The 18,838-nt window shown below is 37.9% G+C and overlaps 1 protein-coding gene across 3 annotated transcripts in view; it reads right to left on the bottom strand.

Moving 5' to 3' along the window:
• KMT2C (lysine methyltransferase 2C) overlaps nt 1-18,838 on the bottom strand; it is a 267,212-nt gene that overhangs the window by 30,107 nt on the left and 218,267 nt on the right. For all 3 annotated transcript variants that reach the window (XM_078059760.1, XM_078059759.1, XM_036069051.2), the window contains 11 exons: nt 18,606-18,738; nt 18,142-18,356; nt 16,373-16,446; nt 14,894-15,076; nt 12,638-14,515; nt 11,898-12,190; nt 8,679-10,504; nt 7,458-7,569; nt 4,320-4,398; nt 2,338-2,401; nt 223-455 (listed from right to left, as the gene is read on the bottom strand). In XM_078059760.1, the coding sequence (XP_077915886.1) occupies nt 223-455; nt 2,338-2,401; nt 4,320-4,398; nt 7,458-7,569; nt 8,679-10,504; nt 11,898-12,190; nt 12,638-14,515; nt 14,894-15,076; nt 16,373-16,446; nt 18,142-18,356; nt 18,606-18,738 (5,090 nt within the window). The remainder of the gene's footprint in view (nt 1-222; nt 456-2,337; nt 2,402-4,319; nt 4,399-7,457; nt 7,570-8,678; nt 10,505-11,897; nt 12,191-12,637; nt 14,516-14,893; nt 15,077-16,372; nt 16,447-18,141; nt 18,357-18,605; nt 18,739-18,838) is intronic.

The raw sequence follows: 18,838 nt of genomic DNA on the forward strand, positions 1-18,838 counted from the left end.
ATTCTGCTTCTCCCTTTCCCTTTACCCTTCCCTCCCACCCCGCTTGTGCTCGTGCACTCTCTCTCTCTAATAAATAAATAAAATCTTAAAAAAAAAAAAAATTGTTTCATCTTTCAGGAATGTGTCTTTTACATAAGATATACCATGTATTTTAAAACCAAAATATTGAGAATAATAAAAACATCCCATATGAAAAAGAATAACCAGAATACTTCAAATTACCTGTTCTAGCTGTTTCTGAACCATGCTTTGCTGTTCGGTAACATGCTTGAGTTGTTCTGCATCCTCTTCTGGAAATTCACGCCCAGCTTTCTTGGCGGTACGTTGCTTTGCTGAAAGGGCTTTCTTAGATTTTCTGTGTGCACCAATTTGTTCTTCAAGATATTTCTGCTGCATCTGAAGAAGCTGTTGGGTCTCCTGAAGCCATTCTTCATACTGCTTACGCTGTGAATCATCTAAGGAAAAAATGAAAAATTCATCTGTGTTAATTTTCTAAAGGATCCAACAATGTAAAAGTTATACAAATCCATTTTGTAAGGAAATGCAGTTTCACCATGACCTTGTAATAGGTGTCATTAAAACATAATACTAAATATTAGACCATAATTTAACTTTATCAAATAGGAGACTTTAGAAAAACATTTATTTGAGGAAAGCGAAAAATGCATGTTCTTAGTACAGTGTTAACTTCATACTCAGAAATACTATAAATCTAATCTTTGAAAAACAGAAGACTTTTATCTAATGGAATGCTTTTCTCTAACCCACATGCCATACTATCTATTAAGTTATATATGTATTATTAATTCAACTTTACAGAATGTAAATAATTTTGGTTTTTTTAAAGACATTTTTTAGAAATGTTTTGTTTTGAAGAAACAAAGTTGGGTATACACTATCACCAGAGCATGGATTAGGTATCATTTCCCATGCTAATTTTCCTAAGTTTATAAGGTTTTCTTATTTCTTAATAGCGAAAAAATACCCTAAACTTTGAGGAAGGGAACCTAAACTCTTTTAGAGGGGACCAACATGAAGTCTATGTTTTATAAAGGAAATCCATAAGTTAAAAACATTGCTAACTTTTATGAATTTTGTAATTTATATTTCTATAAATAAGCAAAGGTATGGAATAATTATTAACCAGGTAAAATCTTTTCTGCTTTTATGACTGTCATAAATATCTCCCCAAATAGTTATATCTCTTCATTTTGTACCAATATTCCTTCTTTATTCTTTAAGGGCACTTTACGTCACTGATGCCAAATCCCAAAAACAAAAAAAAAGTCATCTTATGGTAGTAAAATTCAAAATATACCTTTTGACTCACTATAAGACAAAGAAATGAATAAATACAATTCCAAGAAGGACATTAGCTGAAAAATTACATCAATGATAACAGAATATTGTCATACAGTAAGAATCCAACCAAAGCCAATGGGCACAATAAAGCCAGAAAAAGCCAGTTGGTTATAGCAGTATACTTGTTTTTAATGCAAATATGTACTCAAATTATAATTATGATTAAATGCAGGGGTTAATTTCAAAAGGTCAGACTTTGGGTTTGTTCCTAAACCCAGAAGTTCCAGTACATGTATGAACTTGAAATCTAGTCTACTAAATTTGAAGGGCATTTTTCAAGAACAGGCTTTTTCACAAGATTTCAGAAGTTCTGCTTCTGGTAGAATGAGACCTACCGCAAGGAAAGCCTTTCTGGTTTCTGGAACCAGGAGAGCAGAGGTGAGCAAAATGAAAAATAATGGTGAAAAAAAAGTTAGCTAAACAGTCTGAAGATTTCAGAAAGGTTCAGTTTGGGGAGAACTTTAAATACTATCCTGAACCACCTTGGGACCCCTGAAGATAACTAGAAAGGATTCCGTGGCATCCTGCATCCTTGACCTTCACACCATGCTGCTAACCCAACTTATTTCTAAGCCTATTCCCTTTGTTGTTCCCATTTAGTGTCCTTGTCACTTAGGCAGACAGTCATTAGAACAAGAAGTGGTTTAATTCTACAGATTGTAAAGTGCCCAATCTATATATAAAAACAGCAACAACAGTATTGAAGAGAATGGGGAAGATGGTTTTTCTGTATTAAAATATTGATCTCTAACTAGAATTCTTCATGCACAGAGAAAAAGAGCAATGAAAATACATGCCTTCAGAAACAGATTTCTAATAGGGCAGGGATGTTCCATAAAAGATGAGGGCACTTAGACTTAAAATAACACATCTACACTAACTCCAATTTTTTTTGTTTGTTTGTTTAGAAGAACACAAATATAGCGCAAACAAGCAATCCCCAGAGAACACATAACTTATTAGATTCATACTTACTGACAAAGCCTGGACCAAAATTTGGAGGATTAGGCCTAGAAATCTGATGTGTTATACTGCCATCCTAAAATAAGTAAAATTTACAAATAGGTTTATTCCACATTTCAGTTAAAGGGGGGAAAACTTAAAAAAAGAAACAGAAAAAAAGAAAGAAAAAGAAATGGAAGGAAAAAACCCCTTAATTTCCTAAGACATTTTTAAAGCTTTGATTTTTATAAAAAGTAGGATGAATTTTGTGGTGACAAACTAATTTCTGAAAATTTAAAACTATCTCTGAACTGTTTTATTTTCTAGATTTTAGTTGAAAAACAATTATGTTTGAGGTAAGGGATTACTCATCAGAAATATAGTATTAGGGCAAGTCAAATATCATTAGTACTTAGCTAGAGATCCACATAAAATCCCACTTTTTGATGAAGTCTACCTGGCTTTTTCTGCAATTAAGACATAAATATGGGTTCCAGATTTACTAAAATCCACTCTATAACACAAAGTTATTTACAAACAAGAACTACTGTCCCTAACATGCACAAATAATAAAATATACACTTACTAAAAATATTAGTCTTATTTTCTAATTAAATATCTTGTTTCTTCCAGGGAGACTGACTGACTAGTTATTCACCTAAAAATTCCCTGGCAATACTCTGATAAATAAAATTAACTTTGAAAAAAACATTTACTCAGTTGTTACAAGTTCTGTTAGACATGAGCTGCACACGAGGTAACAATTATCAGCGTTCCTAGCAGCCAGAATACTTCATGTAACCCTTATAATACTGCAAAAGCAAGTGGTGTAACATTTGCAAGATCAGAAAACAGGGGTTAAAGACCTTGCCCAATGTTGCACAGTAAATTCATAGTGGAACTGAGATTTTTTTTTTAACTCCACTATGAAGTCTATGCTTTTTCCACTGTATCAGACGGTGCTCTCTTCTTTTAATAATGAAAAGAATATAATTATCAGCATAGTAAATCTAAGGCACAACTGTCATGGCAAAAAAGAAAATTTCGAAGACATATAGTAAGTAGCTTTCTCTTTTTTCTTCCTAGGCAGGTAACTTAAAAAAAAAACAAACAAACACCTTATATGTGCTATGGTGAGCACTGTGAATTGTGTAAGACTGATGAATCACAGACCTGTACCTCTGAAACAAATAATATATGTTTAAAAAAAAAAAAGAAGATAGTAGGAAGGGAAAAATGAAGGGGGGGAAATCGGAGGGGGAGGCAAACCATGAGAGACCATGGACTCGGAGAAACAAACTGAGGGTTCTAGAGGGGAGGGGGGTGGGGGGATGGGTTAGCCTGGTGATGGGTATTAAAGAGGGCACGTTCTGCATAGAGCACTGGGTGATATACGCAAACAATGAATCAGGGAACACTACATCAAAAACTAATGATGTAATGTATGGTGATTAACATAATAAAATTAAATTAAAAAAAACACCTTATGAAATGAACAGTTCTACTTTCCTGGACACTGCTTGACACTAGACATTTAAATATTACACTTAAAGCTGATTATTATGAATGGAAAATATCTTAAAAAGCTAAATTATTCTAAGGAATAAATAGCAGAACATGACTATCGACAGCCAAGTCGAATGATTATAGTCATTATTTTGCAGTTTCACATGTTATGGATTAATTCCAAAATGCAGGACATGAAAATGTTCTTGTGGAGTTGAAAGTAAATAAAAGCAAAACCCAAAACCCTAAGCATTTGGTTTCCCTCCAAGTGACTTTCTAACTCGTAAATATAGAGGTCCTTTTCAGAAACTGTCAATTTTTTTAACCTCAGTTTGGCTTTCCTTTAAAAAAAGTAATAAAACGTCTTTATTTCTGCTGAGCCGAGAATGCACTCGGCAGGGTTTTAAGGTTTCTACCGCTCTCTACAAGTGGCCTCCCTCTAAAGAGTAGGGTTTGGTGAGACAGGCAGGACAGCGCCCCCTCTCGGTGACTAGCGAAAGCAGCAGTACCTGCACGACGGCCTGTGGGAGCAGACTCTGCCCTTCGCCAGCCTGAGCTCCCGTCACCGACTGGCCCATAAAGGGGAACCTGTGAAAAGAAAGTTCCAAGTATCAAAATGAGGAGCATGTGGAATGATAATTATTTTAAGTGTTTAATAATTTCCTCTTCCAGGGGAGAAAGAGCAATGGCATCAAAACTATGTACAAAAGCCCCATTTTGTGGTGTCTGCCCATGTTTAATCCTCACCCTGCAGCTCTGAGGTGTGGACTCTTTCTACTCCCATTTCATTTATGATGAGAGGAAGACTCAGAGATTACTTAACTTCTACCACAAGAGCCAAGCGGCTGGGATAAGAAGCCAACTAGGCTGCTCCCAGGGCTTCACTCTCTATTACAGGTCTCGCTATGCCTTAAAATAAAATTAATTCAAGTCTTCATTTACTACATACATTCTTAGAAAATTATTTCTTGTTTCAATTATTACTGGCGGAGAGTGGGGGAATGGACAAATTGGTGAAGGCAATTAAGAGGTACAGTCTTCCAGTTATAAAATAAAAATAAGGAACAGGGAGGTGAGAATGTAAGCCGAGGGAATATAGTCAATAACACTTCAACAACTTTGTATGGTGACAGATGGTAACTAGACTTATTGTGGTGACCATTTCATAATGTAGATAAATATCAAATCAGTATGGTTGTGCTTCTAAAACTAATACAATACTCAAAGTCAATTATTCTTTAATAAAAAAATAATTGGTAGCTTATTTTGTATTCTAAAACAAAAGAGGTATCTCAATTTAAAAGTTTCATACATTTTTGTACATTTCTATATCTAATGTTAAGGCAAATCAAAAATTTGTTACTGACCAAGAACAAATCTATATGGTTAAAAATGTCTGGCAGGGGCGCCTAAGTGGCTCAGTTGGTTAAGTGTCCGACTCTTGATTTTGGCTCAGGTCATGATTTCAGGGTCATGAGATGGAGCCCGGCGCTGGGCCTGGAGCCTGCTTATGATGCTCTCTCTCCTCTCCCTCTGCCCCACGCCACCCCCCGCCATAAGTGCACGCCCTCTCTCTCTAAATAAATAAATAAATAAATAAATAAAAATGTTCGGCAAAATGTGACTTATTCTAATTACAGCTATAAAAACTTCATAGAAACATTACTGCTTTAATGAAAACACTTCCTCCAGAGTTACCAAATGCTTTAATATAACAAGCATAATTTCCAAATTATGTATAAAATATTATACATTAGTATTATACTATTATACTATTACAATTTAGAGCATATGCTTTTTAATTTTTTTACTCAGGTTTTTTTTTTTTTTAATTTATTTATCAACCTCCTGTCCCCACTACAACCCTCATCTGGAATGATCTCTGGATCCAAATACCACAGTCTATCATCCTCAGTCAACACAGTACACTGCTTGAAGGAGGGATCATCACCACTTCTTCAAAGCACTCAGGAGAAGAACAAACAACATCCTAAGACATAACTAATGTACCAATGTGTCTCTCACTGGTTGAGGTACCAATGCTGAAAGATCAGGGGTCTGATTCTGAGGCTTTTTTTTTTTTTTTTAAACTTGAGGTCCCTACTTTAAGTGCGAATGAAATTGGCTTTTCCTTCTATTTTGACTATAGCAGCAAACTACACTATTATTAGCAGTACCATGACTTTATCACCAGTAGAATTCACATTCATAACAAAAGTTGCTGCACATACCTAATTTGGTCACTTAGGTTCATCATTACATACTATGAAATAATGGTAGTTATTAGACTTACTGCTAAATTTGTTAATGCATTAAGCACATATATCGTAATTTTAAATTTAAATAACTATTTCAAATATAATTGATTTCCCTGTAATGCTACATTTTTTGGTTTTGCATATAAAATGTTGAGAGGTAATTCAAAGGTTTCACTGGATTGTCAATAATGTTCATGACAAAAAAGTTAAAAACCCCTGTGACAGAGAAATTGTGGTAATAGATGCCATGTAATAATGAAAATCATTAGAAACTACTATCTCTACTTTGATCTCAACAATGCTTCTGGACCATTTCCAAAGTATCTCAACAATTGCGAAGAAATATACCTTTAAGGATTCCCAATTTACCTGAAGTAACATGTTTATCTTAAATTCATGTAGATTTTATATTCAATTCCATAATCACCCATAATCCTTTTTGTGAAAAAAAGTTCTTCAACAAGGTAATTAGGTTAAATTGAGGCTCCATGCTTACTCTCTTGACAGATTCTCAACCGCAACACACATCAGAATAATTCATGGTGCTCATCAAAAATACATATACACCAGCACCATTTCCAGATACTCTGATTCAGGAGATCTGCAGGTGAGTCAATGAACCTGAACTTTTAAACAACTACCACATAATTCTGATGGCGGTCCATAATCAAAACTTAAGAAAGACTGCCCAGCAGTTATCTAATATACCTTCAGGGGCATACTCTAATTTAATTCTTATAGTCCTGTTTAATGCATAATTTCCACTTCTCTGCTAACAGTGAAAAGACTTACAAATTCTCCAACTGCTGTCAACCATCCTCTTGACTTTTCCTTTCCTGATTCAAATTCAGTTTGGGGACATTTTATTTTAGAAATAAATTCACAGTTGCCTTAACCACTGGGGATCTTTACTGAAATGTCCCACTTTTTTCTCTGCATTGTTCCTTTGATGGAATAAAAAATATTCACAGGCTTAAATAAGCTATCTTCTTTTCTCAAAAGAGCAGTTAAATTTCTATTCTGTTTCATTTTCTCATCTTCCTCTATTTTGGATGAAAGATCTCTGTCCCAAGAAGGCTTTAGTTAGATTAACTATTCTAAAACTACTTAAAAAAACACACTTAAATACCCTGATTTCCTGATTAATCAAGTCAACCTTCCAATCATTCCCTAATCTTTTGTTTACCTTGAAACTAATAGAAATTAAATCCTTACACTTGTAAAACATTTTACATTTGATCATATCCAGCTGACATCACAACCAATTTAAGTATTTATTGTTCATTCCTAGAATATAGGTTTTTGAGTTACTGTATGTTTTTTCTAGAAACTAGTAATAATTCATGTACTTCTTGATGCACAGTAAAAATGAGAAATATCTTCACCTACCTGTTCATAACCATTGGTGGCATGCCCATATTGTTTTGTGCCATTACTTTATTTATGCCTTTAAGGGCCACCATTTTGGCTTTCATTATAGGATCTGTAATTGCATCAAAATCTAAAGAAGAAATATTTTAAAGTTACTTATTTCATAGTACTTGGTTCAAGTTAACACTAAGAGGTAATTTAACTATCACAAACATCAGGTAATTTATAGACTCTTATTCCTTATTATAATAATCGCTGTTATAGGTTTCTGTACTAAGTAAGGAATTATGAGATAATAAAAACCTCATCCTGAATCTAATCTCATCTCACTAATCCATACTTGCATAATGCTTGCATACCTCAGTCATGCAAAAATCAGAGCAAGAAGCTTGCCACATTTAAGGGAGACGGTAGCAATGATATAAAGCAATGCAATTCCTTTCCATCCAAAATTTTGCAATGCTGAACAGAATGGCTTCTTTAGTAATGCAACATCATAAACAAGCAATTGCCATTATTTCCAATACTAAGGAATTCCACTAAGCCTAGTTATCGCTTTTTAAAAGAAAAACGTATCTATTTCTTGAGGGTATACCTTTGCAATAAGGATAGACTACTGAAAAAAAGACCTCTTTGCATATAGATGAATAAGAAATGCCCCCCCCATGATAAAATTGGTAATGCCTATAGGACAGAACGTCAGTTTTACTGTTTAGAAGCATTCCTTTGACACATGCGCTTTGACTGCAAATTCTTACTATTGGAGGCACTCCGGTATTTTAATTCCATTGCTATTTTATGGTTTTTTGTTGTTTTTTTTTTTCAAATTAATAAGGTACTGGATATAAGTTAAAGAGCTTTATATGAAAAATTTTGCCAAGCATTTATCGTACACCAAAGACAGCAAGACGTTTATTTCTATCATGACTTCTTTAAATTCATTTTTCAATGACTCTGAAAATACATGGTAATAATGGTTAGAGGGAACTAAAGGAGACCAGTCTGATTTCTGTTAAACAATACCGTAAGTAATAGAAGTGAGAAGGTCTGAAACTCAGAACTTTGAATCTCTTGATCCCTGGGAGGACTTTATTGCTTTCATTTTAAAGCTGAATGAGGAGCAAAAATATGACCCTCATTGCTCTGGTCCACATGTAATTTTAATACCGAAATCTTGGAAGCTTACTGCATGCCACCCTAATGCCCACAGCAATTACTGAAATCCAAGGGAATTCCTACCGATATTAGGGAAGAATGGCTCTGACCGCTGACGAATCATGGCTTGCATCTGTCTCTGCTGTTGCTGTTCTTGTCTCTCTTGATCCAGAAGATCCTGTAGAAGTAGAGGCTGTTCCTCTAGAAGGAGGGGTCTCTCTCTATTCTGCTGGGCTAATGTTTGAGGGATCATTAGCTGCTGGGGTCCAGACATGCCACTGGTACCAGCCTGGTTTGTTAGAGGCACAGTTTGATTTGTAGGTTTTCCTGTCCCAAAACCGTGATTAACTGCTGACTGCCCCTGAATGAATCCTGGATTTACCTGCACACCCTGAGGAAAAGTATGGTTTACTCTAGAGACTACTGCCACATTAGAATTCACGGTATTATCCAAAACGTGACCAGGCGGTGTCATCAAAGGAGGTGGCAAACTCGACACGTGATTGGATGGTGAGGCTGGCAACGCTGGTGGTGGAGATCCCAATGGCCTAATGTCTGCATTATCGGATTTTTCATGAGCAAGTAAACTTGAGAGAACCGGAGTTGCTCCAGTTATGCCACAAGAGTTTATTACATCCTCAGCGGGTAGCTGAGCGGAGCCACGAACACCACTGGTGTTGGAGCCAGCAGTTTCTTGATTAGTTCTTTTCTCAAGTAGATCTGTACCACAGGACTGCAAGGAAGCCTTCTCTCCATCATTTATGTCTGTGTGAGCAGAAGCCTGTGAGCAGGGAGTGTCAACATTATCCTTACTCTCATCACTTTTCTCCCTTCCGCATTTGGTTTCCCCTTTAGAATTTGGAGATGGTACTTCTATTTTTATCTCACTGGTACCCGCGGATTTTTTCCACGGAGAATGTTTATCAGGAGGAACCACAGTTTTGTCCTCTTGCTCCTTTTTTTTTGGTTCAATAGATACACATTGATTATCTATCTTATCATCAATCGGAACACTAAGGTCTAGTTCCTCATTAAACATGCTTTTCTTATCTCCTAGGTCAAGTTCTGGATCTGTATATGCAATGAGATCAAATTCTCCCGACTTTAAGAGGTCATCCAGGTTGGGATCATTAGTTTCCAAATTACCTAAAGTATCCAATTCATCTCCCTTGCCATCCTCTGTATCTAGATTTAAATTTTCAAGATCTTCATCATCCAAGTCTTTGACTTCAACCCCCTCAAGATCTTTAACATCTAGTTCCTTTACAGATGGGTCATCAGAATCAAGTTTTTCTTCGAGACCATCAGAAGATTGGGTGGTTATCTGTAAATTATCAGATGTTGTTTCAGCTGGTGTAGATGTTGACAAAGAGGCCTCTGAAAATTCACCACCTAAGGGATGGGTTAGAGACCTCATGACCATAGAAGATGAATGAGCAGGATGACCTTGGTCTTGCTGAGATGGTGGCACTTGTTCCAAACTTGGATGCAAAGGTAGCTGAGTTGGTAGACCTTGAGAAGGTCGTCTCAAAGGCTCTGTGTGTCTAGGGCCTGGAAAGTCGGGCCGGGGAATGAAGTTTCCATGTCTTGGATGAGAAGGTGCCTCTATAACGCTGCCAGGAGAAGCAGTGAAGGGCAGCCGTGGCCTTCCATCAGGGGCCCGATGCCTCAATTCAATAAATGCTTGGCCCAGTATGTTATGCTGCTGAACCGTCAGACTCTGTGGTGGAAAATGCTGAGGAAGGCCAACTGGATTATTCATTTGTGAGTTATTTAAAGGCCTCGGCATATCTACAGATATTGATCTTCTCAGCTGTGGAGGAACCCCAGATCCTTGTATTTGTTGAGGAGGTACAAGGAAGCGTTCCTGACTTGACAGGGTACCATGACTACCTCCTGGAAATCCAAATCTAAAAAAAAAAGCAGATCATTAAGAATCATGTTGATTTTAGAGTTAGGTTGAAAAAGGAAGAGCTTGAGGTTTAACTCATATACAAAATTAACGTTGCCAAATACAACAACTTAGCAAAACAAAATTATTACCATTAGAAAACACTTACAAAGTATCTATATGCAAGTAACTTTTACTAAGTACCCTATAATGCTCACCATATCTGAGCTCTAAAGGCATATAATCTAAGACAACATAAACTAACTAACTGCCAATAAGCAGATGGAATCAAATGTTTAGAAATAAGCGTAATACTACTGGAGTTGAGTAAGTCTCTTTTTTCTTTATTTAGGGAGGCTGGCTGTAAGGGAAGGCTGATATGGGGGGGATGCTTGAAGAAGGCAGGTGGTCTAACAAATTATACTAGAGAGACTTATAGGTCTCTGTCCTTGAGAAGACAAAGGCACAGGTATGATGACTGGATAGACTAATCTATTTGCTTAAAAGGAATGAGGAAAGGAAGCAGTAAGAGATAATGCCAGGCATCACCAGTAAAAACTTAGATGAATAAATTATAGGACTATTTTTATTATTTATACTGTACCTCATTCTAGAAAGAATTAAAGGTAATTTATAAATAAATATAAAACAGAACAACAGGCATAAATTATAATTGAGGAAGAAAAAAGGAAAATCAAGTTAAGACTGTAACATGGAGATAGGTATTAGACTAAAAAAACATACATGAGAAAACCAAAGCATATCCTAAAGAACTCTCTTTATTATAACATGTTTGGCTTTGACCCTTGTACCAGCCATTTCACACAAAAAAATAAACAAATAATACCACTAACTTTACAACCCTCTCTCATCAAGAAAAAAGCTCCTAGAGGAAAACATCCCATCAATTTGGAAATCTCCACAGTTATTTACAATGTAAATTAAAATGGAAAATTTGGGGCAAGGACAATATTCACCCATCACATCATAGAAAGCTTTCACAGACTGTGGCAGTTACATGCTAGAGATCTGACTGGTTGATAAACTATTTGCCTGTGGCTGCAATGTAAACCTAATACAGTCAATACTTAATGACAGAGGGAAGGTTTTAAGAGTCTGTAGAGTTCTCAGAGGTTAAAAAAAGAAAAATCCATGACCTCTCATAAGTGGAAAATAACACTGATTATATCTCAAAGGAATCAAAAAGTAAAAAGCACTAACAGTGTCTTAAGATGAGCACTGGGTGTTATATGCAGACAACGAATCATGGAACACTACATCAAAAACTAATGAAGTACCGTATGGTGACTAACATCATAAAAAAATAAAAAATAAACAAAAAAATAAAGAGTAACTTCATTTTTCTATTCCCTTCCACCAGTTTAAATCTGGCGTGAAATTAAAAGCATTACCTAAATCCGTGAGGTCTCATCCCCATACCAGTAACATCAGGAGGATAAGGTCCACGTGGATCTTTCGGGAAAACTGTGTATCTAGGTCCTAGAGGAGGGACAACAGGCGATCTGATGTTCCCGGGATAGGGGGGTGGAGGCCTGCTAAAGGCCTGGCCGATGCCCTCGGGCTGCCAGTGTTGCAGGGGGGCCCCATGAGGCACTGCCGCTGGATCCTGCGACCCTTTCTCCTGTCGACCTGCCATCTTCTTCTGCTGCTGCTGCTGGAGAATGATTTCCCGTAACTTCTGCCGCTGGATGGAAAGAAACGAAAATCATGGGGACTTCTGATAATGAGCTGATGGCTTTTTAAGTCTGAATACTTCCAACATGTGACTATGGTAATGCTTAAAATATCTCAATGTTTACAAGTTTGATAACACCAGTTACACTTAACTATTCAGCAGGTTATAAAAACAAAGTAATAATTTGGGTCCTTTTCCTTGCCACACAAGAATGATAAAAGTTTTCATACTGAAGAATTCCCATACAAATTCATGAAGATCAAAAATGAGACACAGAATAAATCAAATTCAATTGTATTAATTTTACCAATTTCCTTTTTCTTCTTTGCAGTATGACAAATTCTACAGAATAAGATAAACTTTAACATCTGTGTAGAAATTACTCAGTTTGATGAAATGAACAGCATTCTCAAATAATACATTTAAAACATCCGTGAAGATATGATGTGTTTTTACCTGTCTCAATTTCTCTGTATCTGCTTGTGACATATTTACGGTATTCTGTGTATCAGTGACTCCTGAAGTTGGTACAGGTCCAGGAAGATGGGAGACACCGGAAAACTGCTGGCTCTGAGAACTCATTGGAGAGTTTGAAGGTGCACTGAAGCTCCCTTCTGATCCAGGCCTTGACTGATCAACAATATCATGAGCAACCTGACTTGTTCCAAAAGAGTCAGACTGAGATCTCGGAGTCATTGGAGGCTGATCATAGGGATCACGAGAAGCAGATGGAGAGACTCGGTTAAACGTGTCTGAAATACCAGGTCCAGGTGGCCTAGGCGTCTGGGAACATGCATCAGGTGTCCTTATCAATGGGCCAGATAAAGCTGCTCCTCGATTTTGTGCTGCTTGCAGGAAAGGATCCTGATTTGGCATGAGGACTGGTCTTGTCATTGAGGACCTAGTAAAACCCTCCGAAATCCTTGGCCTTGGTGTTGCTGGTGGCTGAGAGTAAGGAACAGAAATTCCAGGTCTTGGTGTTCCAGGGGGATGGGCATATGGATCCGAATGCCTCTGATTAGTGGCAGAGGTAACAAACAAGTCTGCCTGTGTAGACGGCCTTGGGGTTGGTGGCTGCTGACTATAAGGATCAATCGTGGTGGGCCGGGGAGTTCCAGGAGGTTGAGAGTAAGGGTCTGGATTGGAGCGAGATGTTCCTGAGGGTTGGGAATAAGAATCTACAATAGGTCGTGGAGTTCCTGGGGGTTGGGAATATGGGTCCTGAGATGTTGGCCTTGATATGGTTCCAGGCTGGGAAAAAGCCCTTGAAGGATGGGCAAAAGATTCATTCATTGCCGGATGTGGGGTTAGGGGAGGCTGGCTATATGGGTCACTTGATTGGTTATGAGAAAAGTTATCTACAGGTCTTGGTGTCAAAGCAGGCCTTTCATAAGGATCAACAGACAATCGCCTTGGTGGTTGTGACACTGATCCATAGGGATCCTGGGAAGATGGAGGGGGCTGCATTGGAGTCTTAAAAGGTCCAGGACCACCATCAAGAGGGGCAGGTGTCAACAAGGGTCGTGTGTATGGGTCAGGTATCCGTTGTCTTTGAAACACATCTGTCCTAGGAGATGGTTTAGTAAAGTGATCATTGGTTCCAGCTGCTAGAGGACCTTTTGCAGTTTGTTCGGAAACTACAGGAGACCGGGGGAGGCCCAAGGGTTTAGGAAACTGATCTGTCATCACAGGTCTAGGTGTGTCTGGAGGCTTTGCATAGGGGTCACTATTTGTTGTGGAGGAGGAACATAAATCTCTGACTGGGGATGGCCTATTCGCTGTTGTTTCACTCATCTGAGCCGGCCTAGCTACTGAAGGCGGCGGGGCACAGCTGTCCCCCAGTGCAGCAGGATTTCTTCTGGAAAAACTATGGCCCCCAGGAGGTGGCCTTGGGGTACCAACCATTTTCGCGTAAGGATCCACTGGAGATGGAGGTCGGGAGTGAGAAGATCCCGGTGAGAACACCTGCGGGGAGGCTGGCTGACAAGCCTGAGACTGCGGCAGGCCCTCCTGGACGGGCACGCGGGATGGGGCTGCCGCAGGAGGGGGAGCCTGTGGTTTTAGGAACACGTCATCTGACGACGCAGAGGTGGGGGTGCTGGGGAGCTGCTTCGCAAACAGGTCTTTATGGAAGGACTGCGCAGGAGACACATTCCCATTGCCCGGCTGAGGAGTCAGGGGGCTCTGCATCCCACTACTCGGTGTGTCCGAGCCGGGCTGGGCCAGGAGAGGCTGGGCCCCGAACTGCTGCTGCTGCTGTTGCTCATTCTTGACCTGCTCAAGTTTCTGCGTGGCTTCAATTTTGGCCTGCTGCTTACTTTTCTGACGCATTTGCTGTGAAACAGGGAAGAAAAAGCAATCACATGGTCGAGAAAAAGAATGTGACAGTCATGGGAGGAAAAAAGCGACAGAAGATTAATTTGTTTGATGTCCTCAGATTGTGCCCATATTAGAGTACAAGCTCCCGAAGAGCAGACATGATTGTCCGTCACCGCACACCTCCCTTGTGCCGGCAGGACCTCGTCTGCGCTGTTCCAGCGAACGTCCCAAATCAACTTAAGTATAGTTTACTGAGAAAGGGAAGTCTATTTTTAATCTCGTTTTTATATCCTAGTAAGAACTAGCTTCTGAAACAATGACATGAACTGCTCTCCTCTCAAAAAGTAAAAATGCAATTTAAAAGCTAATTATTTAAAAACAAAAAACACATACCTGTCTAAATTTCCATTCCTGTTCATGTTCTGATTCTCTTTGCTTTAACGGATCTTTAAAAAGGTCCGAGTCAACTCGAGAACCAGGATCGATGCTGTCCTGCTGCTGCTGTCTCTTCAGGGGGTCATTGGACATCTGTACTTTATTAATGCGTAAAGCAGCTCTGTTATCTCTGGCTTTTTGCTTTGAAAAAAGGAGAAGAAAGTTATCTCCCAGCAGATGTAACATGTTTCAAGAAACAAAACAAAGTAAAATGAATGAAAATGAAAAAGTTGGGTTAAATAGTCGAAAAGAGCTTCCGGACTCTCATGTGAAAGCCTCTGGACACAAGCCCATCTGCTCCCGTTTTTAATGCATGTCACCTCAGTGGAGGATGGGCTTCCACCTCTCTGTCTGTACCGGGCTAGAGAACCCAGTAATCTACTTTCAATCCTAATCTTCATAAAATTAAAAAATGGGAAAATTAACCTCTCCCCTAATTGAGAAAAAAGGAAAATATCAAATCACTCCTCTAAATCTAAAATCTGGAATTTGAAGCTTAGCATTAAACAACTGAGAAACAACTAAAAATATCCTGCCATTACCTTACTACAGTCAAGCTGAAACAAAACAAGGCATTATCAACACATCAAAAACATTATTTTGCTTTACCCAAGCAATCATTATCTCTGACAATCTATGCACTGAAGGCCAAGTTGGAAAATAAATGCATATATTTTTCAAAACTATACTGTCCATTTAATATGCTTTAAAATAGAAGCAAGGATTTGGATCCAGCTGACAATCTTAATTTGGCTTTTTGGGAGAAAATAATTCACCATCTAAACTGTAACTCTTATTATAAAATATCCTGACTATTCCTCACAAAATTCATGTTTCAAAAGCTCTGTAAAGGTGTCTAGGTACGTCTCTTTCAAGATACACAAAGATTCTTCACTAAACCTAACACGAAAAGAGCTTATTATGGAAGAAACTGAGGCACACTAATGCAGCCTCAAAAATTAGTAGTCTTTTGAAGAGATAAAAAGAATTTTAAAGTGAAACGAGGGGCACCTGGGTGGCTCAGGTGGTTAAGCATCTGCCTTCGGCTCAGGTCATGATCTCAGGGTCCTGGGATTGAGCCCTGCGACCGGCTCCCCGCTCAGCGGGGAGTCTGCTTGTCCCTCTGTGTGCGCTCTCCCTCTCTCAAATAAATGAAATCTTTTTTTTAAAAAAGTGAAATGAATTAAACATGCTCCTAAAATAACTGATTTCAACCTTCAATAACCTGGTTCTATTAACTAGCTTATGAAAACACCAGATTCTACCTTAAGATATAATGAATTAGGAAATCACTATAAAAACAAAGTTGTTTATTAGCTGTGCAAGTATTAATATGTATTTTGTGCAACGGTAAATCTTTTTATTGACCTAAGACAATAAAAGTAAGGTTCACGTATTGTGTTTAAGAGTATGACACATGGGAGTTTCTGTAAATACCACGTAAGGCGCTCTTTCCTGGGAGCTCGCTTTTCTCCACAGCTTGGCAATCTGCTTCACTCTCGTAGTCCAGTCTGCAACACAAAAGCATGGTGCACACATTTACAGAGCTGAGGTCAGGATGCATCGCCACGTGGTGCTGACAGCTCAACTTAGTCTGGCTGTGTTCTCATAAAATGAGTAGCCCTAAGTCCAGTTCTTTGTATAGCATAAAATCCCAGGCACACAGTAGGCCAAACAAATATTTGCCGAATGAAGTATTGCCTTATTAACCATCTCACTTGTAGAGTGGGGAAGCTTTAATTTATTATTTATTTTATTATGTTATGTTAATCACCATACATTACATCATTAGTTTTTGATGTAGAGTGGGGAAGCTTTTAAATCAAAGGGGCTAAGCAGCCAAAATAAAGTTAAGCCAAACATAACAAGTTCCCTCAACCATGTAAGATGCTACCAGAACCAAAGCTGAGAGTTTTGTAAAACATCTGTACTCAAGAGAAGTCTATCAACCTGACCAAAAGAAGGAATCATAATTATAAATAAGCATCTCATCAGCATTTGTGCACAACAAAGATAGGGAAAACTAACAATTTCAAGCCACTTCTATGAAATTCACAGTGTCAGGACAGTAAACAAAATGAAATATGGGTGAAATCAACAATGATAAATGTAGAAATGATTTAGCCATTAAAAAAAAAAAGCTTCAAGAAAGCCAATGGAAATGGAAATGAAAATGGTGACATACGAACAGCCTTAACATGGTATCTCAGGAGGTTCTAGATCACATAGCAAAATTATTAAAGAAAATCACTTTAAAAAAAAATCATAGCTCTACTCTGAGGATAATTTATATTGATACAAAGTGACTTAATAGAGCCAGATATGCTCATCTGTAAACAGCAAATAAAAGTGGGATAAAACTGTATTTGAAGAGTATGTACATTCCTTTAACAGACGACCCTGTACTAAACCACTGATTTTTATTGTTGGATAAGGTAGCATTTATTTCTATATATAATGAATAGAGTATCACAAAGAGGCACCTAAAAGACAGGTGTCATCTGTAAGAAAATCCACTTCTGGGTAACCCCCTGGTAATTTAAAAGAGCTATGTGCTGATAGCAGGGAAACTACTATAAGACAGAGTGTGAATGACCTTTTCCGTCCTGCTCTGTCTGGCAACGTGAACTCACCATAATTAACCAATGTTTGGTTACAAATATTCTATAAATGACATTCCACTAATCCAAATAGTTCATCCTCTGGTTAATCAGAATTTTCAAAAATGGCACCATTATACCATCTGACTTTTTCAAACAGACTGGACAGATGGGGAGTAGGGGAAATACTGTTGAGTTAGCTTGGTTGGGAACAGACTCCTAGAATGGAGTCTGATTTAGCCTAACAATACTTTTGACTAAATGTTAAGTTTCTGTTCTAGGAATTTTTTTTTTTTTTTTTGTAGAGTTACACATGTAACACAACACTGAGTTCCACATTTAGGAAGACTGCTAAGAGCTGGAAAATAGATTATTTCATTAATTGAAATTAACTTTTAGGAAATATAGAAATGGATACAGGGTCTAGGACTGAGAAAATGCAAGACGTTTTCAGACATTCATGGAACCTGCACACTGTACACAGTCCTACCTGATGAAATCTAGTGTGGATGCATGGATTTCTACTATCGTAACTAAACAACAAACAGGAACTACACATGCAGGAAAGCTGGCAACACAAACAGCAATACAATATCCGTGAATTACCGGGGAATTCTTCCTTTAGGCTGGGGAAATTGATGTTTGTGTAGAGAACCGGGGCTACTGTTGCCATTTCACCCAGAGCCTCCTCTTTCTCCCACTTCAGTGTACTTCTCTGGGCGTTTGACATTGTATCGTTTTCTCCTTCCCCCGTGGGAGTGGATGATGTCCAAGAGCTGTTAGGATCACTTGCCATTGGATTAAATGCTGGATTTTTATCCCTGGGAAATAATAAATAACTTGACTTCATACACATAAAATTACTTTCTAAATACTATAGTCAAGTACAATTTCATTAAGACCTCTTCTTATTACAAAGTAGCTAAAATGTTAGATAATTTTTAGCCAAAATCCCAATATATGTAACATACACTTATATAGTACACAGCAACTTAAAACAGACCAATTAACATTTATATAATAAAAATTAGTGTAACTTAAGTTTCCATGGAAAACGAAGCCTCTGCTACCTGGCATCAGTGTAAGGAGATTGTGCCATGGCAGAGAAAGCTCCCAATCCATTTCCAGGAGGCAAAGAATTGTGTGGAAGATGAGGACTGGGTCCGATAAGGCCATTCATGAGTGGTATCCGTGAAAAAACATCTTTAAAGAAGAAAACAATTCAGTTTGCATATTATTCATAAATAATAAAAAAGTAGCTTATTTATAAGTAATATTTCTAAATAAAAATTTCTAGCACTCT

This window comes from Halichoerus grypus, chromosome 12, assembly GCF_964656455.1.
Source record: "Halichoerus grypus chromosome 12, mHalGry1.hap1.1, whole genome shotgun sequence".
Classification (NCBI taxonomy): Eukaryota; Metazoa; Chordata; class Mammalia; order Carnivora; family Phocidae; genus Halichoerus; species Halichoerus grypus.